The sequence below is a fragment of the Dendrobates tinctorius genome, unplaced genomic scaffold (genome assembly GCF_039654945.1).
Source record: "Dendrobates tinctorius isolate UK_male_01 unplaced genomic scaffold, ASM3965494v1 ptg000069l, whole genome shotgun sequence".
Taxonomy (NCBI): Eukaryota; Metazoa; Chordata; class Amphibia; order Anura; family Dendrobatidae; genus Dendrobates; species Dendrobates tinctorius.
The window spans coordinates 24,488,896-24,505,219 of record NW_027361737.1 but is presented as its reverse complement, the minus strand read 5'-3'; the positions used below and the strand labels follow the sequence as shown (position 1 = coordinate 24,505,219).

The following is a 16,324-nucleotide window of genomic DNA, read 5'->3' as shown; positions in this document are numbered from 1 at the left end:
AAGAAAAACTAACAGGCTGTGTTTTACCTAGTGCAGGGTCTGAGAGGGTGGTGCAGTATATCAGTTTATTCCAAAGTCCGTATTATTTTGTGGCCATGTTGGATAGTCTACAAACACAGCAATTTCTGCAATGTCTGCTGCAGCAGAAAAAAAAAAAAAAAAATCCTGACACCGAATTTTTGATTCATATGTGAATATTAAAAAATGAAAATTGTGAAATAAAATGTCACAGAGTGAATAAAATGTGAAATATTTTACTGAAATATACAGGATCAAAAAACTCAATGTCACAAACAATAATGGTATTGTGGGATGGTATAATATGTACCGACCTCACAGGCTTCCAAGTATAAATAATTTATCTTTACCTTAACAAAAATCCAGAGATCCGTCATATCCCAGTATTTCAGTGAAAAGCTTTCATAATGGCACGGTGCTGAATGAAGTCTCTGATGGAAAAGAACTTCAGAGGTTTATTGATAATCCAGGTGGAAAGACAAGGCCGTCGCTGCACTGGGGTCCGCACAGTCAGGTTGGGGGGGTTCTACAATCTTGTTTTTTCCAAAAAAGGATGAACAGAATGCCATTGAAATGAGCGGGGTATTTCTCACAATATAGAGCTGCACATCTTTCCCTAGCCGACTTCAAAGGGAGAAATTATTGGGCTAAAAAATGCCATAATTTCTAGATAACGTAGTAATGTGGCTTTCTGCCTCACCACCACCCTCCCATGTGGACCTGGCATTAACGTAATGTATTTTTTTTTTTTAATCGCCACCACCCTTTCACCATATCAGTGCATTATCTGCACTACAAGCACAGTGACGTTGTCGGCGGCGCCCCGGCGCACAGCTTCATTTGCGAGGCGGTGGCAGGCAGATTCATATCGAGCATCCATGTCTTCAGATTCAGAACTTTCCTCCTGTAGATGATAAGGATTTTACAGACAGATTAGACTGGACTCATTTTAAGAGGCACTCCAGAAGGAATAGGCACAGAAGCCATGCACTGCCGTCACAATATCAGTTTTCCTGGAATGTCCCTTTAATAAGTATCGCCATAAGCTGCACAGATTTCCTGCGATAGAAACCTACCTGAACATGGCTGAGGATGAAGTTCACCGCTTCATCTGCTGAGAAGGCTTTAAAAAGTCCATCACAGGCTAATAAAACAAACCTTGAAACAAATACAAGAAGTATCAATACAACATGTGAGACGATCCTTAAAGAACATGCATCGACAAAGGATTCAAGAGCAAGGGAGAACTAAGATAAGATAAGATAATCCTTTAATCGTCCCACCATGGGGAAATTCAGAGCATTACAGCAGCAAGGCAGTAACAAGTACAAATACAGATACATAAAGGCATTACATTGACAGTAGGTAGGTACATATACGAAAAAAAAAAAAAAAATGTAACCGGACTGTCACAACTTTGGATCTATCAGTTCTCTGTTTGGGTCGTTCTCCGTTTTGGACAGTGCTGGTTATATAAGCGGGTCATATGGTAAAGTCACGCTTATAATCAATGATTTACAAACTTGTGAAGAGGCTACAATATGAGGAACCAAAATACCAATGCAATTCTAGAAAGGCATATTACTCGTGGTCTAAAATATCAATTGTGATGCATCTGCGTTGTGCTCCTCTAATTCCTCCTCAAAGTGTATAATCTGACAACTAAGGGCAATAGCTACCATTGTCATTTAGATATGTTCCTACAACTCGACATTATGGCATAAAGTTAGAAGAAAATGACACTCAAAAATTTTAAATTTCATGGAGAATGTAAGTAATTACTAAACAGAGCAATAAGCTGGAGCAAGATTCTCATGGTGTATTACCACTTGTTCTCTACCCAGGGAGAACATGTCACGTTTCCAAACTTCCAGTAGAGACAACCACTTTCTGTGGCCACCACTGCTGGCTACACACTGTGGGGTCTTGTGGTTTCCATTATATCCAATTGAAAAATACACTTGTCTAGTGGGAACGTATATAGAGAAGACTGATTATAGCCACTTGAGAGCTATTAAAAGGCCTTAAGGCAGTAAGATAAATGGCCGAGTAGCCAAAGTGCTGGAGAATGATGGCCTTACTTACCTGTCACTGTCAGTCAGTGGACACCTTTTGACGTCTGGGATGCTGATAACACCACAACGCTTGTACTGCCCGTCTCCTAGTGAGCGTGACACCTCCAACACCCCAAGGACACGACCATCTCTGTTTAACAGAAGAGCATATGTGGCTCTTAAAGAAATTTACCAGAAAACCAGATGCAGGGTTTTACCCAAATTAGAAAAAGTAACTTTGTCCCAAATCTGGGTGTCCTTTATTTTATTTATTGCCATTACTTATATTACGGGCCATTTACAGACCCTGTTATATTTGTTTCCCCACACTACAGTCATGAGAACTCCTAAAACACTTCCATTATTAAATGTGCCACTAAGACCAGGCATGACCAAATAACGGAGACAAGAAGTTACATTTATTACTGCTTCTCAGCATCAGAATAAAGCTGATGTATGTACGTATTTAGTAATTAGAGCGAGCAAAAAGATTAGCAGGACCTTGGTCCAATGACCACATTGGTAATCCATGGATGATGGACAATAGCTCAATAAATAAGAAGTGTGTTTCAAGGATTGGGTCCTGCGTGCACAGACTACCAATGTGGCTGATGGACCAGGGTCATGCAAAGCTTTTAGCGCTAATGTAATAGTATTATTGTGATGTGCCTATGAATAATAAAAACACAGCCAAGAAAAGGTACATCGTGAAAACAGAGCGGGAACACAGGCGCTAAGTGAGGAGCCCATAGAAATTGGCCAATTAGGTCCAAACTATGTCCTGAAGAGACGTCCGCCCAAGAAGTATCTGAAGCAATGACAGTATGCTGTTCAGAGTCATGAATCACAAGTCACACTGGACGAATCTAGGTTTAGCAATGGCTCTGAGAACACTACCTATCAGAACCCTGGTGTCCTATGTAATACTTGGTAGGAGGGGTAATGACGAAAGTCACAGCACACAGGGACATTACACAATTGAAAGCTTCAAACTTTGTTGCAACAGTTTGGGAACAATAGTACACTTGTGAATAAAGGGATCCCCCCCAAAAATATGGTTAGAAGAGTTTGGGTGGAACTCTAGTGGCTGCACCAAGACCAGACCTCTGCACCATCCGTCGCCTTTATGATGACTTGCATATGAACCTGACCTTCTCGCCCAATATTACTGCCTGCGCTAGCAAGTGTCTATATGTGTACAAAATCCTTCAACACTCCAAAGTTATGTAGAAAGCTGTAGTGATTTGTGTGGTTTTACTTTACTGCTTATAAAACCATATTTTTGAGCGGGCAAAGAAGCAGCAAGAAGAAAAAAAAAAGCTCTCCCTAAGAAAGTAGTCTGCATATCTTTAGCTGGAGTGTTACGTAAGATTTCAGCAGGGAGGCATGGCTCAGTCCATATCTTGGTGAAATTTTTTTAGCAAATTGAACCCTCGGGCAGAGCGGCGTCGGCAGTGTGGCTTATACAGATAACTGCCTGGCATTTCACAGAATTTACTGATTCTGCAGAATACTGTACACACCCGAGAGCGAGGGGCTCCTCCACCCTGAAGGCAGAACGTCAAGAAATAATTGTAGACACGAAAACTTAAGAACATCTCAGGAAGCATAAGCCAGTTTCTCCCAATACCCTCCAAGGCAGGTATATGGTTATGTGGATGATACAGGTAAATGACAATTTTAGGATTCCCTGAGAATAAAAGTTTTTGTCTGCATTCCCTGCAAACAGCCAGATGTACGTTTATGTGACACATTGTAGAGGTGCCCACCTCACATTGCCGCCTGCTCTTTGGATTCTCATCCTCTCTTCATACTGGGTGGGATTATGTTCTTTACTCAAACTCAAAACGGTGGGTTTTTGGGTTTCCTCATTCATTCTGCAGAGCAAAGCCTGGATAAGGAACACAATACATAAGATAACTGGAATAAAAAAGGCAGAAGTGTAACAAAATCTAAGATTTATGCCAAGGCAGAAGGGTATGCAAACAAGTAGGAATAATACTGGCCGCTTTTTAAAGTACCACTATTGTGGATGAGACTTTACAATATTTCATCCACACACTGCAAAAAAAACAAACCTATGTAGAGCAAATGGACCAGTACTGCAGATCTGAACCAAAATCTCAAATCTGATTTCATTGTGGCTTTTACCCTCTGCTGCGCATCAAATCTCACATGTTCCTACTCATCTAAGAAGCCACAGCCTCACAATTCACGTCACAGACTGTCTCATGCTATTTGGACAGCAGTCCAAATACAATGGCAACTAAATGTCGCCCTGATGTTCCTCGACCTTCCCTGGATTTGCTAGATACACATTCATTTGAATGGCTGCCATGTAATGTTATTTATCTGCCACAAAGGAAATATCTGTCCAGGCTTGGCCCATTGCAATAACAACTAATCACTGGGTACTTGAGAAGTCTGACCTGTAACCTCATCGCTGGTTCGTTGTGTTTAAAGGGAACCTGGTACCAGGAAAAACACTATTAACCAGCAGATATAGGGTTAATAGAGTTATTAACCGGCCTTGAGCCGGCACTTAGAGGAGCGCTGCAGAGAGAAAATGAATTTTATTCTCCTTTGCAGGGTTCCGCTTTCAGTCACGGGGGCGCCGCCGGTTCAGCCAACGCTCTGAGTATAGAGAGTGGTGGCTGTAACCTCACCACTGGCCCGACTGAAACTGGCTCTGCATTGGGACCGACTATCAGTCAGTATGGTGGTCCATTTACAGCCGCTGCTCTCTATACTCAGAGGTGACTGTAACCGGAATGCCGACGAGGGAAATAAAAGTTAATTTTCTCCCCGCAGCGTTTAGCTAAGTGCGGGCAAGGTAACGCTATTACCCTCCAGATTAACAACATTTTTTCCAGGTGACAAATGCACTCTAAAAAGAGGCTGTCTAAATGGGACTAGCGAGTTATAAAGGAACAAGTAAGGACTTACAAGGGAACAGACAAGTACATGGCTAGCTCTACTGCAGCAGGAGGCATTTTTAGATCGGGAGGAAAAAAAAAAAAAAAGGGGTTTAGTAATCACCTTGCTGTCCCCAAGGTTGGCAATATAGAGGACGTTATCTGCAACCAGTACACAAATGGCCGTTGTGCCATCTTTCCATGCTGGCTTCCTACAGAATAAAACAGAAATCACAAGGCAACAATGCTAAGAGGAATTAAATCCTACTGCTGCAGAAATCAGTAAGACACCAACTGGCTGGCTGCCTGCTTCAGAAACTCCTCATCAGTATGCCTGAAAGCCTCAAGCAGACTCTTCTTTATGGTCTTGTCCACGCTGCCTCCATCTCCTGTAAAGAGAGGACTCATGAACCGTTGTCTGTTATTACTGAGGGCCATAACGCCAAAACTGTGACTTACCGCGAGGCAACTTCTTCACGAGATTAAGGTGCAGATTGTGCGCTGCATATCGTGCTGCCCGACTCCCGCCATGGCCATCAAATACTGCATAGTATGAAAGGCGTGATCTGCAAGATGGAAACCCCACAGCGTGCAGTTACAGCCGCCATTACCAGCTTTGTCCGTTATCCCTGAGATGAGTAGGCGAGTGCTGAGGTACCATCGGCAGTCACCACACACATTACACAGGGGTGCCACATTCACACAGAGCGGAAACACTGCATTTTTGTTTTTTTTGTGTAGAAAATCCAGTACAATTAACAGGTCAAGCAAAGTAATAATGATTTCATGAAAACTTCTGTAAAATGTGCATTAAATGGTGTTCTTGAACTGTACACTTTTCTCTATAAGCTGTTTATGGGAAACCTGAAAAAAAATGCCGAATCCAGGCTTTTCTGTAATAACTCTGCAACAAAATCGTGCATTAAAAAAAAAAAAGCAACAATCACTGCAGATTGCTATTGCATAATTTGGTGCAGACATTTTCAGGAAAAAATTCAGCAAAGTCAGTATTTTTGAGCGTGTGTCCCGGCCTTGGAGCGGGACAGCTACTTCAATCAGTGGACTGTGGGGTTGTGCGGAGGAGGACCCCCAATGGACTGATTCTGTATAAAGATCATTGATCTTGAAGCCACAGACTACCATGACTTATACTTACATGTTGGCCAGCACAGGCCGACACTCCTCGCTGAGGTCGCACACCGTGTGAGCATCCTGTAATTCTTCCCTCTCTCCCCTCCTTTCTGCTACATGAGCTTTTAAAGACAAAATTCCTACATAGTGGGACAAAAAGAAAGCAGAGAACAAAGTTGCAAGTAAGTAATTGCTCACAGACATTGCACGTCTTGCATATGGCAGTGTGACTGGCACTACCTCATCATGCAGGGTGGCTTCAGCCGCAGCGTGCCACTTGCCTTACTTGTGTGGAGGCCGGCGGTGCACAACAAGATCTATGAGGACCTGAGCTAATTGAAAGAGTCTCTGCTGCTCCATTCACTAGGCCGTACTGATAACACAGGCGCTAGCATGATCTACGGTCAGTGTCTCAGCGTGCAGCCTCACATTGCCAGGGCAGAACTTAGGAAGAAAATCTTAATATTAAAGATCTAAATATTAAAGTCTGTTTTTAAGGGAATATATGTTCACATCAGAACGTAGGAAGAACTAGTCAGGAGCCATGATCACCATTTGGGCTGGCAGCCGTCACATGGGAGCGCAGGTCTTTTTGACCAAGAGTGAAGACAAGTTTTATGCCATAAGATATTGGATAGCTAATGCCCATCTGTGCCAGAAAACCATTGACCATCAATACTACCATGATACATATAATTAAGAGGATACCAAAGACAAAATAAAACCCCCCAAATAATAAAGGATTATTTCCACCTCATCTTCCATCATTTTTTCAACAATGGTGGTCTGCCCTCAGGCCCCCATGATCTTGAGAATGAATCAGCACAGCGATGACATATCCTAGCAGAATGCCATCACTGTAAAAGATGGGAACAACTCCTCAATCATTACTATAAATCTCCTGGTAAAGGCAGGTCTACCCAACAAATCCATATAAGATGCAGAGGTCACGTTGTATTTCTCATTCTGGGTGACTTTTCTTGGGCTTTATTCATAAAGTGACATCTTACCATAGAACTGGATGTAGATTTTGGGAAGACTAATACACTGTCACTTCACTTCTAGCAGCTCATTATGGATTCGTGTGTTGTCTTCTGCCCCCTTGTGGCTGCAGCTGTTCCTACATCACAAACCAATTACTAAACACTTCTGGTATACAGGTGCTTCTCACTAAATTAAAATATCCTCAAAAAGTTAATTTCAGTTCTTCAACGCAAAAAGTGAAACTCATTATATAGAGTCGTTAGAAACACAGTGATCTATTTCCTGTGTTTATTTCTGTAATGTTGATGGTTATGGCTTACAGCCAATGAAAACCCAAAAGTCATTATCTCAGTAAATTAGAATACTTTATAACACCAGCTTGAAAAATGATTTTAAAATTGTAAATGTTGGCCTACTGAAATGTATGTTCAGTAAATGCACTCAATACTTGGTCAGGGCTCCTTTTGCATCAATGCGGCATGGCATGGAGGTGATCAGCCTGTGGCACTGCTGAGGTGTTATGGAAGCCCAGGTTGCTTTGATAGCAGCCTTCAACTCGTCTGCATTGTTGGGTCTGGTGTCCCTCATCTTCCTCCTGACAATACCCCATAGTTTCTCTATGGGGTTAAGGTCAGGAGAGTTTTCTAGCCAATCAAGCACGGTGATACGGTTGTTTTTATAACCGGTATTGGCACTTTTGGCAGTGTGGACAGGTGCCAAGTCCTGCTGAAGAATGAAATTTCCATCTCCAAAAAGCTTGTTGGCAGAGGGAAGCATGAAGTGATCTAAAATTTCCGGCTACGCTGACATTGGTCTTGATAAAACAGTGTATGTACACCGGCAGATGACATGGCTGCTCAAACCATCACTGTGGAAACTTCACACTAGACCTCAAGCAGCTTGGATTGTGGCCTCTTCCTCCAGACTCTGGGACCTTGATTTCCAAATGAAATGCAAATTTTACTTTCATCTGAAAACAGCACCTTGGACCACTGAGCAACAGTCCAGTTCTTTTTCTCCTTGGCCTAGGTAAGACTCTTCTGGTGTTGTCTATTGGTCATGAGTGGCTTGACACAAGAAATGTGACACTTGTAGCCCATGTCCTGGATACCTCTGTGTGTGATGGTTCTTGAAGCAATGACACCAGCAGCAGTCCACTCCTTGTGAATCTCCCCCAAATTTTTGAATGGCCTTTTCTTAATCTTTTCAAGCTGCGGTTATCCCGGTTGCTTTTTCATCTTTTTCTACCACACTTTTCCTTCCACTCAACTTTCCATTAATATTTTTGGATACAGCACTCTGCGAACAGCCAGCTTCTTTAGCAATGACCTTTTGTGGCTTACCCTCCTTGTGGAGTGTGTCAGTGAATGCCTTCTGGACATCTGTCAAGTCAGCAGTCTTCCCCATGATTGTGGAGTCTACTGAAACAGACTAAGGGACCTTTTTAAATGCTTACGAAGCCTTTCCAGGTGTTTTTTGTAAAGTATTCTAATTTACTGAGATAATGACTTTTGGGTCTTCATTGGCTGTAAGCCATAATCATCAACATTAACAGAAATAAACACTTGAAATAGATCACTCTGTGTGTAATGACTCTATATGAGTTTCACTTTTTGATGATATTCTAATTTAATTTAGTGAGAAGCACTTGCACTACAGAGCCGTATCCTTCTGCTCACGAGGGCTGCGGCCTCAGCTGCCAGCAAGGCTCATTTCACCTATAGCTCTCCAGAGCTTCTATAATGATAGTTCACATATTGCTTTTTTTAATTAAAAAAAATCTAGTGAATGAGGCTGTGACAGAAGTAAAGAAATCCATACAAGGGCAGCAGGGTGACCTAGTGGTTTTGGGGTTCTGAATTCAAATCCCACCAAAGTCCAACATCTGCAAAGAGTTTGTATGTTCTCCCCGTGTTTGCGTGGGTTTCCTCCGGTTTCCTCCCACAAGCCAAAGATATACTGATAGGGAATCTAGATTGTGAGCCACATCGGGGACAGTGATGACAATGTCTGTCAGAGCTGTGGAATTAATGGCGCCATATAAGCAAATCAAATAAAATACATGTTCTATTGCCACATTAAAGTTATGACTACAGCACAGATACAAGTTGTTGTCTCAAGGCAAGATTCAGTATTACTGACAATGTAAATGTGATTTCAACACTGTCCAACATTTATTAATAAAAGTCTCTGGCTCCTCTATCACTGATGGTGGTCTAAGACCACTTTAGGTGGGCTAAGCTACCCTACTAGATCCCATAGACCAAGTTACCTAGTTGAAGCCAATGAGATCCAGACTTTCAATAGCCAATATAGCAATAAAAGGACTGTCAGCACAGTCACCAAGCACAGGCGCTCGGTACTCCCTTGGTGTGGCCAAACATTAAAGTGCCCCTTCCCAGCAGCTTGTTTTCCATGTATCTCCACCGTTCTCTAGCTCTATAAAGCCAAAGAAGAGAGGGGATGGAGAGAGAAAGAAAATAAGTAGGTGGGAAGGTGCACATATATGTTTGGCTATGCCAAGGGGGCGCTGAGTGCCTGCACTTTATTCGAACAGTCACTCCCTTTAAGGGGCTTTTTAGAAATTTAACACTGACAGTAATCCCTTAGGGCTTATGCAGACGACAGTATTTTCGGTCTTTGTACGATCCAACAAAACATCACATTGCATTTGGACCAACATTAGTCTATGGGGTTGTGCACACAAGTCACATTGTTTCCTTGGCCGTTATTGAATGCACTGGGCCATACAAGTCAATGAGTCAGTCGAAAACATCGGACTGCACTCGGATGACAGTGTGCAGTCTAAATTCCATTGACTGACAAAATGGAGACTTTTTTCATCCATCTTCTGCTCATCTGAGAGAATCGGAGCTCAGTGTGATCACACTCTGATCAGAGTGTCATTGGCATAATCGATCTGATTCGCTGATCTGAGAGAACATGCGCTCCTGTTACCCTAGCCTTAGAATAGGGCAACAGTGTTTGATTGGTGGGGCTGTGCTCTGGAATCCACCACCAGTCAGAAGAGTTATGGGACAATGGTGCTCCAAAGAGATGGTATTATGGGTACTATCGAAGCCCTTTCATTTTCATTTTACTAATCAGTTGTTCCAAGTGGTCAGATCACCCCAATCTAACATTGATGAGCTATGAGTCAGGAATCACCTAAGCCCCAACATTTATTGGCCCACCAAAACACACAAGAAAACGTGGTCAGGATCCAGCGACACCACCTGGCTTCCTGGCCTGGCCCCGGAGTATAATACATCTAATAATAATCTTTATTTTTATATAGCGCAAACATATTCCGCAGCACTTTACAGTTTGCACACATTATCATCACTGTCCCCCTGATGGGGCTCACAATCTAGATTCCCTATCAGTGTGTCTTTGGAGTGTGGGAGGAAAACGGAGAACCCGGAGGAAACCCACGCAAACATGGGGAGAGCATACAAACTCCTTGCAGATGTTGTCCTTGATTGTGGGATTTGTCCTTGTCCTTGGTGGGATTTGAACCCAGGACCCTAGCGCTGTAAGGCTGCAGTGCTAACCACTGAGCCACCGCACGGCCCATCTAGTATACTTCATCTACAATCCTGGCCACCAGACTTTTCTTCAGTGTTGAGCTATGTGCAGAAATACGAGGTCAGTGCCATATTACGTTGTCTGATAATAGGACGTTTTCATGAAAATTCCTACGAGGCCGGGTTCCCACTACGGTGATACAGTTACTCTGTGTTCGGACCACAAGACTTGGCATCATTGACAGGTCTCCTGACCGGATCTAACAGCAGTTCGCCAGGTATTGGAAGCTGTCCACAGACCATATATCTTATGACTGTTGTGCAGAATGGTCCAAACAAATATGCACCAAGACTGGCTCACTTTTTAGGGGGTCATTTGTCCCAATTTGATACATCAAACTCTTTGTCCATGTGTACACACACAGCAGACAAATGACCATATGAATAAACCCTTACTTTTTGGTCTACATCCTTTAAGGGCACAACTGTGGGTATAGCTGTGACATGTGCTGTGTGGGTATTCGGTGGTCCGGTGTGGGAACAGACTGCAGTGATGAGTTTGGAAGAATTCAGGTCAATCACCTGCGTCACTACCTCTACTCTGACTTTACTAGAATTGGTTAAGATAAGCAGATGTGCAAGATTCTGTGATTGCCGTAGATTTACATGCAGATTTTACAGTGGATATTGACAAAAGAAAAAACCTTGGGACAGACAGGGTATACCCTAAAAAACAGACTCCCCAAAATTAACATCTTGGCGCCATGTGAATGCACTCACCCTCAGAAAGGGCAGCATATGACACCTGATGGCAGCTTTAAACCCCATTGCATGTGCAGATTTTCAGTGCAGATCTGCAACTAATCATTTGTGTGCGCACATGGTCCAATATCTGTATGACGCCTGTATGTGTTATAATGTGGGTTTATTCCAGATCCACATCCAGATCCACATCCGAAAATGCATCAGATAAGAAAACCAGATTGTGAGCCCTATGCGCAAAAAAGAGATAGTGATAGCAATTCACTTCGTGGTGCATTATATTAAAGTTACATAAAGGGAAATACACTGCAGTACAAACCGGAAAACCCCAATTGCACATAATATCCACGGGCTACGAGCCGTTTTATACAATGGTACAGAGGATCCTATAGCTTGTTAACTAAACCAGATAAAAAAAAAAAAAAAAAAGAAAAAAACAAACATTTTAAATGGTGCATTTACAAAAATTAGAATTAAAGGAAACCTTTGAAAACCCAGCGGGGAGGGAATTATGTGTTTTGGATAATGATGATTTCTCACCCTGATCCACCAGACTGACAGGCCTCCCAATGTACACACACTTTTATAAGGATGACACTTGTCATTAAATTCATTCATAGATGCACAAATATGCTATGTGGCCAATATACTAACATATACATACACAATTCATCAGCACAGTGCGACTAATTACTATATATATGCCAATATTGCTGCAAACATTAGAAGTGTGAGGCACCACAAAATCCATCCAACCATGTCAAGTTGACCTTTTAATATGGATGGTCCCTAACCACTAAATGTCCTACCTCTACGTACCAAGCCAGCCTCATGTGAACGGGGAGTGAAAAGGAAACCAAGCAAAGCTCACAATTAATTAAAACCATGTGTGGGAAAGATGGGTGGATAAGAGTGCTGAGCCCTGGAGGGGTCCACAAATCCCATTCACATGAAGCTGGTTTGTCACATTCTTCTACATCAAACACTAAAAAATCCTGAAGGCTTCGTGGGCTCCTTCTATGATCTATCAGCTACAGTTCCTTACATAAATTTTTTTTTACGTCAGGTACATTTGTTAATTCATCCTTCCTCCAATTAATTTAAGTTTGCCAGAGATGCATGCTGAAAAACAGCTCCACACCAACATGTTCTCACCTACAAAACTTCACTGTTGGTATGGTGTTTTTTGGGGGTGATATGCAGTGCCCTTTGGCCTCCAAACATGGCGTGTGCCTACGACATCCAAAAAGTTCAATTTTGGCCTCCTCTGACCAGACTATATTCTCCCAGTATTTAACAGGCTTGTCTAAATGTTGTTGGGCAAACTGGAAACGCGCTTGAGCATGCTTTTTGTTAAGCAATGGAGTCTTGCGTGGTGAGCGTGCATACAGGCCACAGAGGTTGAGTGCATTACTTAACGTTTTCTTTGAAACAATTGTACCTGCTGATTCCAGGTCTTTCTGTAGCTTTCCTCAAGTGGTCCTTTTCTCTTGAACAACTCTTGTGATGATTATTTTCACTCCTCGGTCTGAAATCTTGCGGGGAGCACCTGGTAGTGGCCGGTTTATGGTGAAATTATGTTCTTTTCACTTTGAGATTATGGCCCCAACAGTACTCCCTAGACCCTTCAGTAATTTAGAAATTATTCTACAACCAATGCCATCTGTATGTTATGCAACAATAAGATTGCAAAGGTTTTGAGACAGCTCACTGGCTTGACCCAAGATAAGAGGTTTCTTGTGTGGTACCTTTTCATAGACCATCAGTTGAACTAGCTGATGTTATTTTTCACTAAGTGGCAGGATTGCTTTCTAATTACTGATAGATTTTTGCACCTCTCTTTCTTCATGTGTTCAGTACTTTTCCCTGTGTTATATCTCATTATTACACAAAACTTAATTTATGCACAAGTATGGTTTGATTTATTTGCCTGTGTGGATTGGATGGGTTGTTAACATCTGGTGAGAATTTCATGTCAATTGCACTTTTAGAAATATATTTACTTTGAAAATTGGTGACGTGTTTAATACTTATTTCACCTGCTGTACTTGTCAGCCTGGAGAGTGGAGCGAAATCTCTCTGATGACCTGGCTTAGACTAATCATCTGAGTACCCAGCCGGGTTTTCAAAGTGGTTTATCTGAAATACTGAAGCAGCATAAATCTCAAGTCCATACTTCATACTCCATTGGCTCATACACTAATAAAAGAAAAAAACTGAGCTTCTATTTATCACCATCCACCAGGTCCAGCGTTGCCTCTTCACCGTTGCCCTAGTCTTTGCAGATTGGCCGCAATGATAATGTCACGTCTATAGAACTGCAGCCAATGACAGGCCTGAGTGTTTCTTCCTGTGTAGAAGGCATGGGATGCTGATTGGCTGCAGTTTATAGACATGACATTACCTCTGCAAACCACAAACCACTGGAGAATCAGTGAAGAGGCAGTGCTTAACCCAGGGAGGGGGTGTGAATGCTCGGTTCATTTTATTAGTCTCTGAGCATATGGAGTAGGAAAAGTTACAAGACATCAGGACCACCCCCATATGTGATCATAAGATACACAGTTTACAGGACACACAAACTCCATGTGCAGTGTTACGTTGTGTGAAAACCTTTACAAACTTTCTTTTCCTGGTGCGTGCCCTCACAGCCGTCCAAGTCACTGGCTTCTGCTCTTCGCTTTCCCCTAGAGTTACCGTTCAGAGGTCCGAGGTCAGGGGGCGATCCTGTTGGGGCTGGAAGAGCATGGCTTGGATTACTCACGGACCATCATAGAAAGAACATACAAGGGTGAAACAGAGGTAATAAAAGCAAATATGGAGCCGAGATCTGGAGGTAAAGAATGCAAATCATATAAAACACAAATAATGGACTGAATGGAGCAGAAGGCAGGGAGGTTTTTTTTGTTGTTTTTTTATTTAGCATCATAACATTAGAGCTTATGTTTTGGGATTCAAAGATATAAGGCATTCAGACAGAAAGCAAAGGAGTATAAGAAGTTAGGCAATTGTGAGTTTTTGACCTATACATTTATATCACTGCTCTGCATATTCTAATTAGAAGTGTTTGTTCCTTTCCCTATACCCCATTAAATCATATAGAGGTCCCCATAAGTGGTCCTACACACAGCTAAAGATGGTTGAAATCAGTCTTGTAAACTCATTATATGGAAAAAAAGAAAAAGGAGCAGTGGGCACAGCAACAATAAACTAAGGGTGCTGCATGAGGGGAGAAGCGCTGCACAGAAAAATATATGCTGCCCATGAAATAATAAATGTATATGAATAAGAGTATAAAGTTTAAATGAAAAGTTAGGACAACGACAGACAACTTAAAAACAATTAAAAAGAGAACACAAAATGTACAACGCAGATCAGAGCGCCCAACGCAGGGCAGATCAGGTCAGAGCGCCCAACGCAGGGCAGATCAGGTCAGAGCGCCCAACGCAGGGCAGATCAGGTCAGAGCGCCCAACGCAGGGCAGATCAGGTCAGAGCGCCCAACGCAGGGCAGATCAGGTCAGAGCACCCAACGCAGGGCAGAGCGCGCAAGGCAGGTCAGGGCACGCAAGGCAGGTCAGGGCACAGCAGGCACAACACACGGCAGGGCAGCACACGGCAGGCACGACAGGGCTGCGCACAGCACGCACAACGCACGGCAGCGCACGGCAGGCACAACGCACGGCAGGGCTGCGCACAGCACGCACAACGCACGGCACGCACGGCAGGCACAACGCACGGCAAGGCTGCGCACGGCACGCACAACGCACGGCAAGGCTGCGCACGGCACGCACAACGCACGGCAGGGCTGCGCACGGCAGGCACAACGCACGGCAGCGCACGGCAGGCACAACGCACGGCAAGGCTGCGCACGGCACGCACAACGCACGGCAAGGCTGCGCACGGCACGCACAACGCACGGCAGGGCTGCGCACGGCACGCACAACGCACGGCAGGGCTGCGCACGGCACGCACAACGCACGGCAGGGCTGCGCACGGCACGCACAACGCACGGCTGCGCACGGCAGGCACAACGCACGGCAGGGCTGCGCACGGCACGCACAACGCACGGCAGGACTGCGCACGGCACGCACAACGCACGGCAGGGCTGCTCACGGCACGCACAACGCACGGCAGGGCTGCGCACGGCACGCACAACGCACGGCAGGCAGAACGCACGGCAGGCACAACGCATGGCAGGCAGAACGCACGGCAGGGCAGCACTCGGCAGGCACAACGCACGGCAGGCACAACGCACGGCAGGGCTGCGCACGGCAGGGCTGCGCACGGCAGGGCTGCGCACGGCACGAACAAATAATACTTTGGGATCTGTGGAGGAACCCCAGTGGGGGACGTCAGATTTCTAATTTAAAAAAATATATATATATCCCATTTCTAATATTTATTTTTTAAGTGGGAAAGATGGGGGTGCGATATTGTTTACACAGAACATCTGTAGTAACCAGCCCCCATGAGACCGCCTGACACCATACACAGCGCCAGACTGCGGTCACACTGGTGGGATTATTGGTGATAGAAAGGGTTAACCGCACACCACAAGGAAGGTTTTGCACTTTTCTGCCGCTTCTGCGCCTCCCTGTCATTAGTGACTATGGGAAATATTCCCCCCACGCTGACAGCACATGACGCCATGGTGAGATTAGTAACGTACCGGCTGTGCGCTCACCAGGAGCCCGCGGCGGCTCGGGCAGCTCGTCATACAGCTCCATCCCGGGACTACCGGTCGAGAGCACTGACGCCGTAACTCTCGCGAGATTAGAATGGAAAATCCGCGGTAGGCGGAGTCACAAGCAAATCAGCGTGAAGTCCGGTGCAGCGCCAGCCAATCAGCGTTCGACTGCTGGAGATTACTACTTCCGCTTTGTAAAGAAACTTTATTAATAGCTCGTAGATAGAACACAGGATTTTTATTT

At 44.1% G+C, this 16,324-nt stretch overlaps 1 protein-coding gene across 1 annotated transcript; it reads right to left on the bottom strand.

Moving 5' to 3' along the window:
• Positions 1–238: 238 nt before the first annotated feature.
• Positions 239–16,214, bottom strand: ILKAP (ILK associated serine/threonine phosphatase). The gene is made up of 10 exons (XM_073581227.1): positions 16,063–16,214; positions 14,005–14,127; positions 6,144–6,258; positions 5,447–5,553; positions 5,283–5,376; positions 5,112–5,199; positions 3,842–3,963; positions 2,104–2,223; positions 1,095–1,176; positions 239–922 (listed from the first exon to the last, which is right to left on the bottom strand). Exons 1-10 carry the CDS (start codon positions 16,118–16,120, stop codon positions 794–796), a joined length of 1,038 nt encoding a protein of 345 aa, XP_073437328.1. The 5' UTR covers positions 16,121–16,214; the 3' UTR covers positions 239–793.
• Between the last annotated feature and the right edge of the window lie 110 nt (positions 16,215–16,324).

What these genes read in the sequence shown, in the direction of transcription:
- ILKAP (XM_073581227.1), bottom strand. Translation starts at nt 16,120, where the DNA reads ATGGAGCTGTATGACGAGCTGCCCGAGCCGCCGCGGGCTCCTGGTGAG. An exon ending in GGAAAAGAAAGTTTGTAAAG is followed by an intron (nt 6,259 to 14,004) that starts GTTTTCACACAA and finishes CCCACTATGTAG; the next exon opens with GAATTTTGTCTTTAAAAGCT. An exon ending in CTGAAGCAGGCAGCCAGCCA is followed by an intron (nt 5,200 to 5,282) that starts GTTGGTGTCTTA and finishes TTTATTCTGTAG; the next exon opens with GAAGCCAGCATGGAAAGATG.